General features: G+C 34.1%; 2 protein-coding genes across 2 annotated transcripts; both read right to left on the bottom strand.

Annotated features, from left to right (window-relative positions):
* Window positions 1–5,405: 5,405 nt before the first annotated feature.
* LOC128550631 (serine/threonine-protein phosphatase 6 regulatory ankyrin repeat subunit C-like) lies at window positions 5,406–10,410 on the bottom strand (the record flags this gene model as incomplete). The annotated part of the gene is made up of 1 exon (XM_053529992.1): window positions 5,406–10,410. A coding segment is annotated over one exon (876 nt), but the record flags the coding sequence as incomplete, so codon positions are not given.
* Window positions 10,390–14,750, bottom strand: LOC123538044 (uncharacterized; the record flags this gene model as incomplete). Its single annotated transcript, XM_053529726.1, has 5 exons — window positions 10,390–12,105; window positions 12,461–12,514; window positions 12,936–13,173; window positions 13,705–13,773; window positions 14,457–14,750. Coding segments are annotated over 5 exons (1,866 nt in total), but the record flags the coding sequence as incomplete, so codon positions are not given.
* Between the last annotated feature and the right edge of the window lie 1,939 nt (window positions 14,751–16,689).

Genomic DNA, 16,689 nt, shown 5'->3' with positions numbered 1-16,689 from the left:
ATTTCAAATATGTCTTTTGGTTTGTGAATATTTTACCAGATATGACAGTAAACTTCAATTTCTTCTCTTCAGTTTAATGTGAAAATATTTATTCTAACTGAACATCTTCTTGCTTCCAATTTTGTTTTAAAAGTATCACCGTCGCTTATATTGAACATAATAGTGAAAAACAGTAAACTTTTCAATTTCTTTAACTTTAGAGGCAAATAAATCATATTTTCCAAAGCATGACAATTTATTATCACATATGTAGGTATTCTTGACTTTATAAACAATACAATAATATAATTTTAAGTGTAATAGGGTAAAGGCTTCTTGCTTCCATTTTACTTCAAAGTGTACCAAGAAATAAAAAACCTGTGGATTTCTTAAAGTTCTGATGTAACTTAAACCGTGTTAATTTACGGAACTGCATATACCAACAACTGACGAACGATTCAATATAGTTTTTTAAAATAATAACGTTTATAATTGTCCAATTAGTCAAAAAAAAAATGAAAAGAACAGAATAAAACAGAGCTTTGCTTTTTCACCAAACTTTTTATGAAAACAATACGAATCAACATAAATTACATAATTTCCGACTGAAAGCTAAATATCTTTGGAATATTGAAACATTCGACGACAGGAGCAAAACTACTTCAAAGAATAATTTTCTAATGAAATAGTGTAATTTGCAAGTTAGGCGCTCATTGAAAGCTGGTGAGAGAGGGGAGAGAATGTGTACATTTATTTAAACAAAAGACACAGCATGGTTTCCACGATGTGCAAAGAAAGGGTGAAATTAACAGACGCGCAATATCATGTCTATTTTAGAAATGAAATCCAAGCTTGAAAAAAAATTGGCATGCTTTCCATGAGTTTGCACGGTATGATTATCTCTTTAGTACGACCTACATTTTTTGTCACGGTTTTGTTCGTGGAAAGCATGAAAAACAGCCACCTTTACAGCTAAAGACTTTAGTTTACACTATAAATTTGATTTCATGATTGAATTGTGTAGTATGTACAAACACATATCTGAATTTGATTTATGTATAATCAAGTAACTTAGACACTATAAATAAGTAGACAGGATTAATCAGAGCTAATTGTTTAAAAAATGAGTTAGGATCTCTATGATACACATACACCAATGCTGATCAGAAAAAAATCAGAAAATTGATTCATAATTCAATAGATTCTTTCTTTGATTTCTATGGAAAACCTTGGATTAAGACCAGTTAATAAAACATGTGTGTGCGTGTTTTAGTAACATGTATTTTTTCAAGTTTGTTAAATTGCTCGGGTTTTTCTTTGCCATTGCCTGTCAAATACAGTATTGCTTAGTTTATTACTTTATTTTATCATGTTTTAAAAGGTAAACTTCTAGGCATAAAAGTTAAACAAAAGTACCGTTATATGGACAAGAACAATCAGTCAAAACGGGAATACATGTATCTTCACACAAGTTTCGTTTTTCTCGAGGAAAACTATTATGTATACATGTGTTTGTGGGAAAGCTCGTTTATGAAATAATTTTCGGATTTCAATGTTTGGCGGGATTCAAAGTTTCAAAAGAAAAGAAATTTATTTAAATGTTTTCATTTTCTGTTACATGACAACACGAATTCCGCAATATCATAAGCTAACATAATGGTTTTTTTACAGAAATGTTTTATATCTTTACATGAATAATACTTCTATATGAATCTATAAAACAACATGATTTATATCAAAAACTGGCTACATGTTTTGTTGCTTTCTATGGAGTAACATGCGAGCCTTATTTCCGTGTATTACCTAAAGCAAAATATTAGATCAATGCAAAATCCATGACAAAGAATTATTGACTTAGGTCATGAATGACACGACTTTAGCTAATGTAAGGGAGACAATCCAGTTTGAAGGGAATTGCTTTAACACAGTCAATAATTAAGGGAGAGAATTCTTGCAAATTCTCGTTAAAAGCTGACCATGGAATGTTGGTTTTTTTAACTGAAGATAATGCCAAGCTTGTTGCCTCAAAAATGAGAAAATCTCCTCGGTACAATATCCTAAACAATGAAAATCTGGCCGTGGATTAGCTTTCTGTGTGACTATGTGGTGGTATTTATAATTCAGAAGACATTTCTTTGGATGCCTCTTTCAATACTCGAAACCTGGTAGGAATCTGATTTACATTGTGTATTTGTTTGTTTTGTATTGGGTTTTAACGCCATTTTTTCAACAGTATTTCAGTTACTGAGGGAATATAAAATCGGTATGTTTTAAGTGAAGACTGATTTACCAAATGCAAGGCAGCTATTTTGTGCGTTTAACAAATGTAGTAAGGTTGCCCAATTTACCAATCGTTGCGCTATACGCAAATTGGTTATTTGCGCTGCACAAATTACAAAAAGGACATACTGGTTATTTGCGCGTAATATTTGTACAGTTTCAGGAAATATAATTACGTATACGGTAATCATTACTGAACTTATTGAACAAAATATTCGGATACGCATGCATTTAAAAATATTTATTTGCCATCAATAAGTGATTCATTTGTTTTAGAGTAATTGGAAAAACACGCTTATCAAAACTATTTCTTCTGGCGCATTTATTTAAATGAAAAGGAACGGGAATTCTCCAGAGATTATCCGAAAAAAAGCTTTCTTTTCTGTTCTTTATTTCTTTTTTGGTCTAACGAAACTTACTTCTCTCGTTTATGTTGTTAATTTGATGCTGTTATTATGGGCCAGGTCAGACAGTAAAAATAAGAATTTTAAATTTTGCAAATCGAAAGGACAAAATCTTCATTTACGACATACATTGCACTCCCAAAAAGCCATCACAAATACTCCGCGCCTATAGGCGCGAAGAGAAATACCTGCCACCATTTTACCATTTCTTGGTCACTAGCATAGAACACGTAGTTTTTCATGTATTTCTTAAATAAAGTGTATTTACTTATTTAGTTGACATATTAAGTTAATATTAATCATATTACTCAACAATTGTTACCAAATGCAAAGAACAATGCTGTTGTTCATAAAATTAAATCATCCTGTACGAAAAAAGGAAAGGAACTGTTTACAGCTGTAAAACGTCTTTAAATAAACTGTTTTTTGAAATTATTGTAAACTGTAAAAGACTGGTAATATAAATTGACCAGGAAGTCACAGGTGTAAAACACGCAGTTGTAAAAAAATATACAGCTGTAAAAAATACAGTTGAAAGTTACAGCTGTTAAATGGCCCTGCCTCAAAATTAGAGCTGTAACACTTATTTAGAGGGAAACAAGTACTGTCAGCCATCTTAAATTAATTTTGGCGGAATATAACTGATTCATAGACACATAACACATTATTGTGACACCTGTATAAAACATTTGATTATTTTGGAAACTATGTGAATGCTTCTTTATATTTTCTATATTTTTATGATAAACGTTGCATTTACAGATGTCTATTTCGTTAATAAATATTAACTTAATGGGACATTACACGAATGCAAATTACGTTTATTAGACTAAATACAGTCATCACAAAATTTTACGCATAATCAAATGCAATCCTACATTGTGGATGTCTATCTATCGAAAATCCTTGATCTAGCTGAAATAGATAACTGTTAAAGTCAGTAGATAATAAATTTATTTGGGTCAAGTAAACAACTTTTGAGGGGTTGCAAGATTATATTTCCTATGTTGACTTAATCATTAAACAAGAAATATCTTTAAAAATGATGGTCGGCGAATTGTAATAAGGAAAGAAGTTTATGAATTTTTCATCTAACATTCATCTTTCATCTAACATTTTTCAAATTGCAAAACTAAACACCGCACTTTAACAATTTAAATGGTTCTCTTTTAATTTTTCGCAAAGGTTTCGTAGGGTTGCAATTTTGTTTCGTTTATCCTTAGACGAATAATTACAGCAGTAGTTTGATGAAGATTCATGAAGCGGTTCATGAGAAGAGGTCATTAAACGTGTTTATATTTTTAGCTAAATTGGTCCCTATCCCCATTTGTAACAAAATAGCAGGAGACCTTACGATATTGTTACACATCGAGTTTGATAAAAATCCATTACATTTTAGTGGTTAATGCGAAGAAAGGCATATCTACTATTAGCTATAGTGGTCCCTAATAGGGTCCAAGTTCCTATATAAATAAATTTGGAAGAAGACCTTATAATGATGCTCCAGACCAAGTATGACAAAGATCCACCAAGCTATTCATGAGACGCTGTATAAAGGCGTTTCTAGTTTTAGCTCTAGCAGCCCCTAAAAGGGGTTAAATGTCCCAGCTGAACAAAGTTTGCTGCGGGCCTAATAAAGATGCTATAAATCAAGTTTGATTAGAATACATGAGAAAAAATCAATTAAAGGATTTTTTTATTTATTATTTTTATTTATTTCTAAAATAGGCCAACTGATCCCGCTTTAACAAATGCATATTCGCTATTCATGAATCTTTGGACGTCACACCTATAAAAAAGTGAAAGTCAAGCAAAACATACAATTGTAATTATTTCAATATTTCTGTTTTATAAGCAAAGTTTGACCGTAGTCATATCACATAGATAAACTGTATGCAGCGTACCTTCATTTCAGAGTAATGAGATTCAGTCATTATATAGCATATATATAATAAAACAGATTTCAACTGAGTTCAATATTTGCATACCATACTAAAGAAAAATATTCATATATAATAAATCAGCTAAATAATTTATAACAACTACATCACAGCAAACAAGTACTCATTTTAATATGCAATCTGAATAAGTCACAAAAGCAAGAAACCTTTTCATATACAGACGACAATTGTAACAAGGAAAATCTTTTAAAAAGCACTTCTCTACATAAAAGACTCTTATCACACCCTTATTCATGTGATACGCAGGCCGTATTCAGCTCTTTCTTTAATTTGATATATGTTGGTATTTGAACAGGTTTTTATCATATTTATTAAACTTACTTATCATTTTGAGATATATCAATATTCTTGCTAAATATACTGAGCCAAAGTTAGCTTTAAAACTGTGAACAGCGTCGTTTAGGATAAACGCTTTGTCTACATTTCACTCAGCGTAGCACAATCAACAGAGTGAAAGAAATTGACACTCTCGTCCAATCAGGCAGAGTGTTGCATAAATCTTCCATTTTGATAAATTATCTTTAATGCGTTATCAAGTAGTTTGATTTGCAAACTGAAGTCACGTGGCATAGGTAACGAAAACGAATTTAGACGGCGTCGCCGAAAAATAAAGAGTTAAATATTCTGTCCTTTACTATACTTTTTTGTATAGTTGTGAGCATATAGCATTATTGTAGTACAATATATATATATATATATATATATATATATATATATATATATATATATATATTATATATATATATACTTTTATTCTATATCTATTTTATTTATCCAATCGTGAACGTTTATGTGCAACACATGTCCGTACATTATATTACCGTATTTTACGCACGTGCGTACAAAAAAAAAACTGTATTTTTTCCCGTATTTGGACGGTTCAACAGTCACATGTTAAACATATGATAAAGCGCGAAACGCGTGAAAATGTTCCGAATGTAAATCGGGTGAAGTAGGCGCTCTATGTACAGAGTCTGATTATGCGTCTTGAAATCAGAAAAGGTACAATTGTATGTTTTGTTAAATATTCAGTGAATCATTTTTAATTTAAACTAAAATATAAATAGATATAAAATAACAAGAGGGTCATGATGACCCTGGATCCCTCACCTGAGTAATATGAGCTATATGCTTCAAATGTCAAACTGATGATAAAATATTAAGAAAGTCAGTAGGTCACATTCATGGTCAATGATATTCAGTTTTACGATTTGTGTGCAAAACTGTGTATGTCATCAAAATTTCAAGGCTGTATCTTAAAAAACAAGAAAGTCAGCAGGTCAAGGTCACAGTCAAGTGACATCATATCACTTGGGGTCATCAGGTAATTATAATTAAACAGTCTTGGAAATAGGATCAGATGATTTTTTAAGTATTTTCCTATATAACTCACATAATAACTAAGTGTCCCAGGGTGGGGTCTCTTTTAACCCCAGGGGCATAATTTGAACATTTTTGGTAGAGGATTACTAGACAATGCATCATACCAAATATCAAAAGCCTGGGTCGTATGGTTTCAGACAAGAAGATTTTTAGAGCTTTTTCCTATATAAGTCTATATAAAACTTGGGGCCCCCAGGGCAGGGCCTCTTTTCACCCAAGGGGTACAATTTGAACAATTTTGGTTGAGGACCATACGACAATGCTACAAACCAAATATCAAAGGTCTAAGTGTTGTGGTTTCAGACAAGAAGATTTTTAAACTTTTTTTCCTATATAAGTCTATGTAAAACTTGGGACCCACGGGGCGGGGCCATACTTGACCCTGGGGGGATAATTTGAAAAATCTTGGTGGAGGATTACTAGATGATGCTAAATACCAAATATCAAAGCCCTAGGCCATGTGGTTGTGTACAAGAAGATTCTCAAAGTTTTCCCTATATAAGTCTATATAAACCATGTGACCCCCGGGGCGGGGCCATATTTGACCCTAGGGAGATAATTTGAACAATTTTGGTAGAGGATCACTAGATGATGCTACACACCAGACATCAAAGCCCTAGACCCTGTGGTTTTGGACAAGAAGATTTTTAAAGTTTTTCCTTTCGGTTGCCATGGCAACCAGAGTTCTGCATGGAATTCAATTCTTTGAATAATTTTGAAAGGGGACCACCCAAGGATCATTCCTGTGAAGTTTCGTGTAATTCTACCTAGTGGTTTTCAAGAAGAAGGTTTTTTTAGAAATTGTTGACGGACGACGTACTACGCATGACGGACGACGCACGACGGACATCAAGCGGTCACAATAGCTCACCTTGTCTCTTCGTGACAGGTGAGCTAAAAAGGTTGTTAAATATTTTACTGTACAATACGAGATATATTTGGACTCGTATCCAGCTGAGAAAACCATTTTGGACCCGCCTAGCGGCACGCCCAATATGGTTTTCTCAGCTGGGTACTCGTCCAAATATATCTCCGTATTGTACAGAACAATGTTAAATAACAATAATATTGTATATAAACAAACAGAAACTATACACAGATTTAATAGAATCATCTGTTCCAGATATGGTGGCATTGTGAAATTTCCTCGACAAAATATTTGTGTGAGATTTTAAACAAAGTGGCTGAAGTTGGATACACTATTTCTTATATAATGAGTGGGATTTTGAAAATTCGTAAGTCAAATCAGAGTGGTCACAGGATGTTGAGAAAAACGAGTTTGATGATTCAAATAAAAGTGAACCTTATGTCGACAATCTTGCCTTGGTGATGGCACAAATCCACATGAAAGAAATAGTGGGTAACGAATAAAATTTACTAAATATATTGGACAACGCAATGGCTTGGTACTTTCCACGGTATATTCAGTAGAAGCAAAAGGCACTAAACAGAAACAAAACAGTTGCCGATGTGAGAATATCATGGGAGATTATGCAAGCATGTGGGCTTGTACCCCAACCTTCCAGTTCAGCCATACATGGGCCATAAATAGAACTTGATGTACCCATAAATAGGACCAATTTTACACAATGTGACAAAACAAACTAAACTCCTGTATTATATAATATAAATATATCATAAAAATTACATAAATTATATAAAGAGTGACTTGTACAACAGAAATAAATATTCATCAATCATAGAATTATTACAAATGCATAACATATTATTAGGAATTATAACCATGATGTAACTAGTACTCAGACTAGTGGAATTATTAACTGAATTATCATAATATCAAAATCAAAGAAGCACAATAATGAAACATGTAGATGAACATGATTCAAACTAACCATAATCAAAGTAAACATACATTTGTTTCAATGTAAACTATTCATTATTCTTGTGCTCAGCTAGGAACAAATTTCCATACACACGCGGGTTATATACATCATGCATTTGTGTACATCACATGACTTGGATCAAATATCGTTTCAGATTTAATTTTCAAAACATACCTTGATAAAAAATAAGTATTTCAATTTTGTAACTGCGGTATCTTACTAACTAAATGTGTTATTTGTGGAAGGAATTAATTTTTGTGAAAAGAAAACAGATCCCCACCACTGCATATTTTCTAGAAATATAAATAAAACATATTTCTGATACATTCCTGAAAACAACTCTCTCTGAAGAAAATTGTTGCAAAAAACCAGTCACCATTTGAAATTGGCTCATCCCACTACTTTTTATAGCAATGGTTGGGGTTTGGTTTAATCGACTTCTCATGAACAACTTGATGGATCTTCTGCAAACTTGGTATGTAGCATTATTATATGGTCCTCTCAATACTTCTTTTCTTTGGGGTGATTGGCTCCTTTAAGGGATCATCTGAGCTAAAAATAGAAATATAATCAAACGATTTCTTCTCGTGGACCGCTTAAGAGATCTTCATCGAACTTGATTAGTAGCACCATTAAAAGGTCCCCTACCAACTTTGCTCAATTGGGGGGCATTTGGCACCTTTAAAGGGTTGCTAGGGCTAAAAAATCGAACGATATGTTCTCATGGATCCTATAATGGATCTTCATTAAACTTGGTCTGTAACATCATCATAAGGTACTTTCCTAAAATTTTCAATTGGAGTCGTTTGGTTCCTTTTAAGTACCGATATAAGAACCTCAACACGTTTAATGCTCTTGGCCCGGCACTTGGCTCCTTTTAGGGGACCCGCCAGGTGAATTCCTAACGCACGTTATGGCAACAGAAGGCAAACTATTTAAAGCACAAAAAATGCTCGTTGAGATATACACAAGCTTCTTTTACACAGGCAGGCATGTAAGATCCTTATAATCTTACACAGAAATTCTACTCGGTAGACCTTTACTCTATAGCTCGTTGGTGAGAAAACATATCAATGTCTTCGTTAAACTATGGACTGTGTCTTAAGAGCTTCAGTCAAATCTGTTATATTTTGATCTCTTCAGATCGTTCGACACGACTATAATGTGTTAATGTACTGTTTATATTTTTCAGCTTGAGTTGTTCCAATACTCCCACTTTTATGAGCTGTGTTAATCGTTTAATCACCCCTTGGACATGGTGCCTGCTTTTTAAATTTTTTTTTCGCAGTTTGTGTGGTATGCAGGTTCCGTAACCTCAGATTCCCTCTCTACATTCCAGTTTTGATAAGTTCTGTCAACTGTTGTCCCGTTAAGGGCAAATCCATTATTTTCATCCGGAATCATTTCATTGAGTTGTACTCAGTGTATCAATGAAGATTCAATGTACACCCCCGTATAAATACAGCTGAGGATGTCTCTAAATTATATTTTGTATTTGTAACATGTAACCGGGGCTAGAGGGCGAGAACGGTAGTTCGCGTTTCCTTTTGCAACCACAAACAGGCTCAACGAAAACGAGCCTGCAACATTTTCAGGGGGACCTGTTGTTTTCCACTTTTTCAATTTTAAGAAACGTCCTATATTGCCAAATGTACTAGTATCCAAAAAAAAAGAGAGATTTCCTCAGTAATATGTAAGGGAATATACATCATTCTCACATTCCACAGAGACAATTATTCCCTTTTTGTTTTTTATTCGTCTGAGTGTGTATTCAAATTCTGCGTCCTTTTCTAAAAGTATCTTCACGCATTTTGAAAGGTTTTTACAAATGTCAAAACTTGCATTTCCTTTGATGCTTCTTGCATTTTCGCTCGAATTCTTCAACACGTGAAACACTGTGTTTCCGTTTCGGTCGACCATCCGAATGTCTGTATAGAACCTGCACAATAATTTAAGAAGTTCCGGAATCATTTTAAAAGCGGCTGCATGCAATGGCGTGGATCCATGCCTATCGGCTATTTTCACATCTGCTTTATCTATAATATGTTCAACATATTTTGGTTTGTTATAGTAAGTCGCTAGGTATAAAGGCGTTCTACCATAACCATCCTGGATATTTGAATCTATTTTGAATTCTTTGAGAAGATTAAGCAATATTTCGTCTTCCTTCAATACAGCGTAATGGAAAAGTGTCAATTGTTTGTAATAAACTTTACCGCGGAAACTAAATGGCTTAACTGCCAGAGTTCTATCCTTTTCAAGCAAAGTTCGGACGATTTCTGTATGACCTCTAATAGCTGCGGAATGTATAGGGTATTCTCCGCGATAATCTGTGGTATCCACTGAGGAGCCGGCATCCAACAGCAATTTCACAATATCGAAACATCCCAAATCGACTGCCTTGTGCAGAGGTGTGCGCTTGAATTTTCCACTTTTTTCATCAAGTTTACATCCTCTGTTAATCAGAGCCTTACATATGGCAACATCTTTGCAAATAACAGCCTTATCAAGCGCAGAAAGTCCATTTTCATTTGTGTAATTTACGTCTACATCACTTTGGAGCAATCAGGTGACAGCTTTTAGGGAACTTCTCTTGGTAGCGGTGATTAGTTGGGAATTTCTTTTCTGTATATGATTATTGGTTGCACCGAGTTGAGAAAAATGGTGTAACAGGAGTTTCATGATCCCAATATTTTCGTTGACGGTAGCAATTTGCAAGGCGTCTTCATTCACTTCTGCACCTGCTTCTATCAGCTTTCAGACCAAAATTTTATTATTGTCCCGTGTAGCGAACAGCAGTGATATATATTTTTCTCTGTCTGTCAGCATATCTCGTTTAATGCATTCAGTGACCATTAGTTCATTGTTCTTTGCTAGAAATAATGCTGGCATACACATGCCCATATCTCCGTCCTCGAATACAATGCAGTAAGGATTGCGAAAATGTTCATAGACTTCTAAAATTGGCGTTGTCAAAATATCGTTTCCCTTTGCAGCGTCTATATGCTCTCGAACAAACGTTTCATTGTTGAAGGCTTCATGCTCAAGAACTGAAATGTCTGGAAGTGACTGCGATATACGTGTATTTTCTATTCCTTTTTTGCTTATTTATTGTGCTATCTAACTCTGAAGACCTTTCCTTCTTCTCAAATAGAAGCTTATTTAACCTTTTACTGAGATCAGAGTATCTTCTGTCGTTCACAAGAATACAATTTTCACTGTCGTTGCTTTTCGTTTGAACATAATCCAATACGAAGCTTTTTGGTCCGTATTTAATTGCTACAGCTGGGTATTCTTCACCAGTAACAAGCCCAACAACATCGCCAATAACGCTGTGGCTAAATGTGTATTCGTCATTCCTAAGGCTCAGAAAGCCACCTTTATGGTAATCAAGAGCTTTTCTTAAAATCTTCGACTTCTCCTTAAGAGGGTAATCGAGTTCTGCAGCTATTTCTGACAGTGAGTGAATATGTGTTGGTTCCAGGTCAAATTTTGACAATTTTCTAGATGATTTCGTCCACAAAAGTACAAGTATCATAAACTCATCTTCATTTTTCGAAAGTTCTGAAAGGCACTTGCGGAAAAATTCAAATGGTGCCGCAAAAAACTCGGCGCCCTTTCTAAACAGTGTGTCATTTTTAGAAAACATGACTGCACATTCTGGAAACCCTATTTTACATTCATCATCTTTCCATCGGGAAACGGACGAACTGAGAATGGATGGAAGACACTCTTTTCTGTTCGTTTGTAAATGAAGCTTTAGAATATTCTTTTTTTCATCTTTTGAAAGGTTTGAAGAAGAGAGAATTGTGACATTTTCTTCTCTTAAAAGTTCCAAATTACGATGATCCTTTGCTTTGCTTAGAATATTCTGACGTGTTGTTATAACCACTAACAAATTCAATCCATGTGCTTCTGCTTTGAGTTCATCTAAGTATGGTTTCCAGCCTTTCATTTTTTCTGCATCAAATGCGTCAGATCCGAAGATGTCGTCAATGAAAATTCCATTGCAGTTTTTGTCTCTGACATTCACTTGTGTCCAATCGTCCGGAGTTGACAGTTTGAGGATTTTATTCAACGGACATGTTTCAAGTAGCATATGTGATGCCATTGTTGTTTTTCCTTCTCCAGCATAGCCGCTTAAAATAGCAATCCCGGATGTGTTTAGTTGTTTCAATGCTTGTTTATAAACCCCCGTTTTTACAAACAGGTCTTCTTTTTCTTTTACGTCGCTGAAATGCCGCTGTGAAAACACTGAAAATATGATGTTACAACATTTTAACATATAGAGTATAACACTGACATTTAGCAACATTTTCATCGCTTCTTCTAATTTTAATCAATATATACTATATTAATCCTTGGTAATCTAGAGTTTGGCTGTTTGTTGACAGACGCTACATCATCCTGTGGGATAATTTTAAATTACCGGATGTTGCGTACAGGAAAATTAATACACCAGCAATCCTTAGTGATAATATGTAACTGCAACGTATTTAGCTTTAAGAGCGTATTTCTAATATACATTTTCTTAACTTAAATAGGTTTCTGCTGATGTGAATTCCTGTGATGCTAGATGTCATAATGAAGAGCAGTTTAAGCATAATACCTTTAAGGCTTTCCAGCCTTGGCGATACTTTATGTTGAATTGTCTGAATATTTTCTGTAATAAAAAACATACAAATTTATTATTATATCAATCAATTACACAGGGAATTAAGAACCAAAGGGACCATAGATTTTGTTAGGTTAAAAGTGACATTTACTTACCAAGTTTATTTAAAAAAAAATAGTTGTGTTCTTGAGAATGCTACATGTGATCTTGTTTTATTAATCTGATATTGCTACGACTCAAAAAGAAATTAGTCAAGGATCCGAGAGAGGGACGAAAAGCAGAGTAAGTTATTGAAAACTAACGCTCAGAGGACAGTAGAAGATCAAGAACATTTTATCAGATATATGCATGTAAGCAGTTCAAATGTCAACGTATTTCATATTCTGATATTATGCGAACTTACTCTGTAGATAGGTTAACATTTATTTTTATAATTTATTTAGTTACAAAATGTTACGCTTCTTCTTACCACGTATTTCAGTCATCTCCTGAACAACTGCCTTAGACCTGCCGCTCTCGTCGCGCAACATTTGCGTTAATTCTTCCAATCCCGCCAGTACTGTTTTGTCCATCTCTCCCCAGTCTTCAAGTAGTTGATCATATCGCTCTTGTGTTTCTTCGTCAACAGTGTCAGTTTTAAAAGCATCTATTTTTGCTTGCAGATTTGAAATGCTATTTGTATTATTACCATTTAATCTTAAAAGTACCTGAGAAATATAAACTAGAATTTCAGTATCATTTTAAGAGGACAATAAATACACAGTGCATAGTATTTAAAAAGTAACTTTTAACAACTTCTCCTCCTTTAAACATTCTGCCTTTTATTTCTAATTACGTTATATCAATATTTTCATTTTTGGTATAAGCAATTATCATTCATATATAAAAGTGCTTGAAAATATAAAAAAAACGTATGGCCAAACATAAAATGTATCCCATACACATATGTAAAACATAGTACTGTGAAATCATTTTTATTCGCGTAGGACTAATTTTCGCGTATTTCGCGCTAGGACCGATGCGCGAATTTAAGACCGCGCTATTATTATTTTTTTTTTCATTTCTTAAATTGAAAATGCGCGAATTAAAACCCGCGCGAAACAGTCCTTCTTTTACGTTTGTGCGAAATTTCATGCCAGCGAATTTTAATGATTTCACAGTATTTAACACAATGTTATCGCATATGCTTTTCTTATCGTTTTATTATCTAATATCGGTAAGAAAAAAAGAACAGTTACCGTCTCAATTTCGCTCCACATAGTACTGAAATCTTGCTGTGAAAGCGGGATAGACATTTTGTGTGCAAGCTGTAACAGAAGCATTTTAAGACTTTGGTGATCGGAACATAAAACACAGGTATGAAACAAGCTTTATGGAACTTTGAAGTGTGCGTGCCTCAGAAATAGCCTCAATTCTCTGACAAATCTCTTTTACATATTGTTTTTCATTCTACTACTGAATGGTAAAAAAGCGATAATTCCGAACAACTAAACCCTTATATAATATCCGATGTTTATATTGGCTCTATCACTACTATTAATAGATGTAAAGCGTTAAATGACCTAGATTGTGTCGTGGTGAGTGAAACCAAACAAAAACTAATATTCCATGCTCATTTGATAACATTCCATCATTTTTACTAAAATTATGTAACAGAAAACAACATTTGAAAAGCTTATCTGACTTACCATAACACAATATTTTCATTGGGGAAACTTCTTTCATTTTCAAAATTTCAATTTGGCTACTTTTATCATATAATGGTCTCTCCAGAAAAATATTTTGTACAAAATTTGACTTAATGTTTCAGTCTTACCCACAAATGTTTGTCTTTTGACCGTCTTTCCACTTATGCAAATACTGATACTTTTACTTGCATAAACTAGTCCGAAAGTAGTTCCTTCCTTGTAACTACGAATGAGAAAAATTGCTGCTTAAAATTCCCAGCCATATCAGAGTGGTCATATTTCAAAAAGCATAAAACACATACCTCATTTCGAAAATGTCTCATTCTGACAATTTCAGCTTCAAGTGATGTATCAGTCTGGGCAGGAGTTGAAAACCAAACACTGTTTGGTGTACTTTTTTGAAGACCACATGTATGCTGTAACAAACAGGTCAACAACGTTATGTCTAGGTCTGCAGACGTCAGTGTCTTCGGAAGACTAGGTGTTGAGAACAACGTATCATATTGCTTTTTATTAATAATCCGTTTTTCTTCAGTTGTAGTATGGTGGTGTGATTTTTGGTTAGGTGGAGAGTTAAAGGCATGTTGATCTTCTGGTCAAAAACATTTCTGATAACTTCTGTTCCGCCATCAATTAAGAGGGTTTGAAGACGGTAGTAATACACGCGCTTTTGTTTTTGTGTATGAGACTGTACTGTTGCCATCTTGAAAACAAGTCAGTTTCACAATGAATCTGTAATTACAAAATTGATATATCGAATGAAAAAAAATAAATTTATTTGATAGAGATATATATAAAAACATTTTTGTTGCAACATTATGTAGAACGATTAACATTTTACATTGTGTAAAATATACTGAAAGTAGATTAGAAATTACAAATTATATCAACGTAGCGTTACGACGTTAATACATCGAGAATTTACCTGGAACGTATAATTACACGTTGAGGTAAAACACGTTTTATAACAGATCAATAACAGAGCAATGTCAGTCCGCTCTCAAAACATGTATGTATTCCAACGCATAGGAAGAAAACTGAAAATGTTGCAACATAAAATGTAAACACAATATTCTCCTATGTTTATTAGCTTCTAAAGATAAGCACACAGGTAATCAGACAGTATAAAGTCTATTTAGAGTACATGCAGTTTAAATATTTGTTCTAATCACAGCTAAAATCAAATAGCAGCCGATAATTTAGGTCAGATATTTGTATTGAAACGCGGCTTTGGATTGTTTAAAAAAAGTGTAGGGTCAATGAGACGTAAGCTGACTGGATAAAAAAGTAATGTTGACAATTATAAAATTTGTGTCAAAATCAAGCAATACTACGTTTCCTGTCAAGTGTCTGGCTGAATGCTTGACTTTTTAATTCTCTCTTTAGAATAGTGGGTGTCAGTGGGCATTTTGCGAGCAAAGGGGTTAGGTTTGTCTGAAGAAAAATGGATTGGATAATCCAATATAAAATTAATATTTTTATGTGTCTGAAATGCTGTCTTACTAAAAAAAAGTCACATTTTAATGGTCATTTCTCAATTCTAGGGTATGTGGCAGGGTCATTTCCTATAATGAAAGTCTATGGAAAAACAATAATAGCTCTGCCTAACCATGATAGATTGTCCACCGGTCCAGTAACTGTAAGATTTATCCGGAAACCAGCCATTTATTACTAAATACGTTTTAAACTAAACAATTATCATTTCTATAAATACATTTCTGCGACATTTCATTCTGCAAAACGCTTACTCTTAAGAAAATAATGTGCAGACTGAATCTTTTTAAATTTCTTTGCAGTCGGTACGAGGAAAGTATTATTCTGCAGTTTTTGATATAATATGTTTCTTAGAAATATATTCAAATCTCCAAACTTGCATATGTCGCAGTTAATCCACAATATATAGGTATCTATAACGTATCGCGTCAATGAGCTACGGAAAGCATAAAATGGGCTTTTATTAGGCTTTGCATCGGCAAGTGGCCAGATTACGATGCGGCTGCGGATCATGTAACAATTAGAAAATGCTTGTCAAGAACAGTGAGCGGGTATCCCGGGAAAGTATCGCTACTGTGATATCCATGTTAGTGATCGAGGATCACTGGTGTGTAATGTCTCTCGAGAGTCATTGAAATGCGTGTGCCGCGATGGGAGTACCCGAAGTCCAGTGCATATACCTCACTTTTCTCATAAATATTACGTATAAGTTTGTTTGTTTGTATTGGGTTTAACGCCGTTTTTCAACAGTATTTCAGTCATGTAACGGCGGGCAGTTAACCTAACCAGTGTTCCTGGATTCTGTACCAGTACAAACCTGTAATTGCCAACTTCCCCACATGAATCAGAGGTGGAGGACTAATGATTTCAGACACAATGTCGTTTATCAAATAGTCACGGAGAACATACGCCCCGCCCGAGGATCGAACTCGCGATCCCGCGATCCGTAGACCGACGCTCTTCCTACTGAGATAAGCGGGCGAGTTTATTTCGTATAAGGTACATGATCGATGTTTTGCAAAACAAATTATAACCCATATT

The sequence above is a fragment of the Mercenaria mercenaria genome, chromosome 18 (assembly GCF_021730395.1).
Source record: "Mercenaria mercenaria strain notata chromosome 18, MADL_Memer_1, whole genome shotgun sequence".
NCBI lineage: Eukaryota > Metazoa > Mollusca > Bivalvia > Venerida > Veneridae > Mercenaria > Mercenaria mercenaria.
The sequence above is the reverse complement of the archived record's forward strand: the minus strand, read 5'-3'. Positions and strand labels throughout refer to the sequence as shown.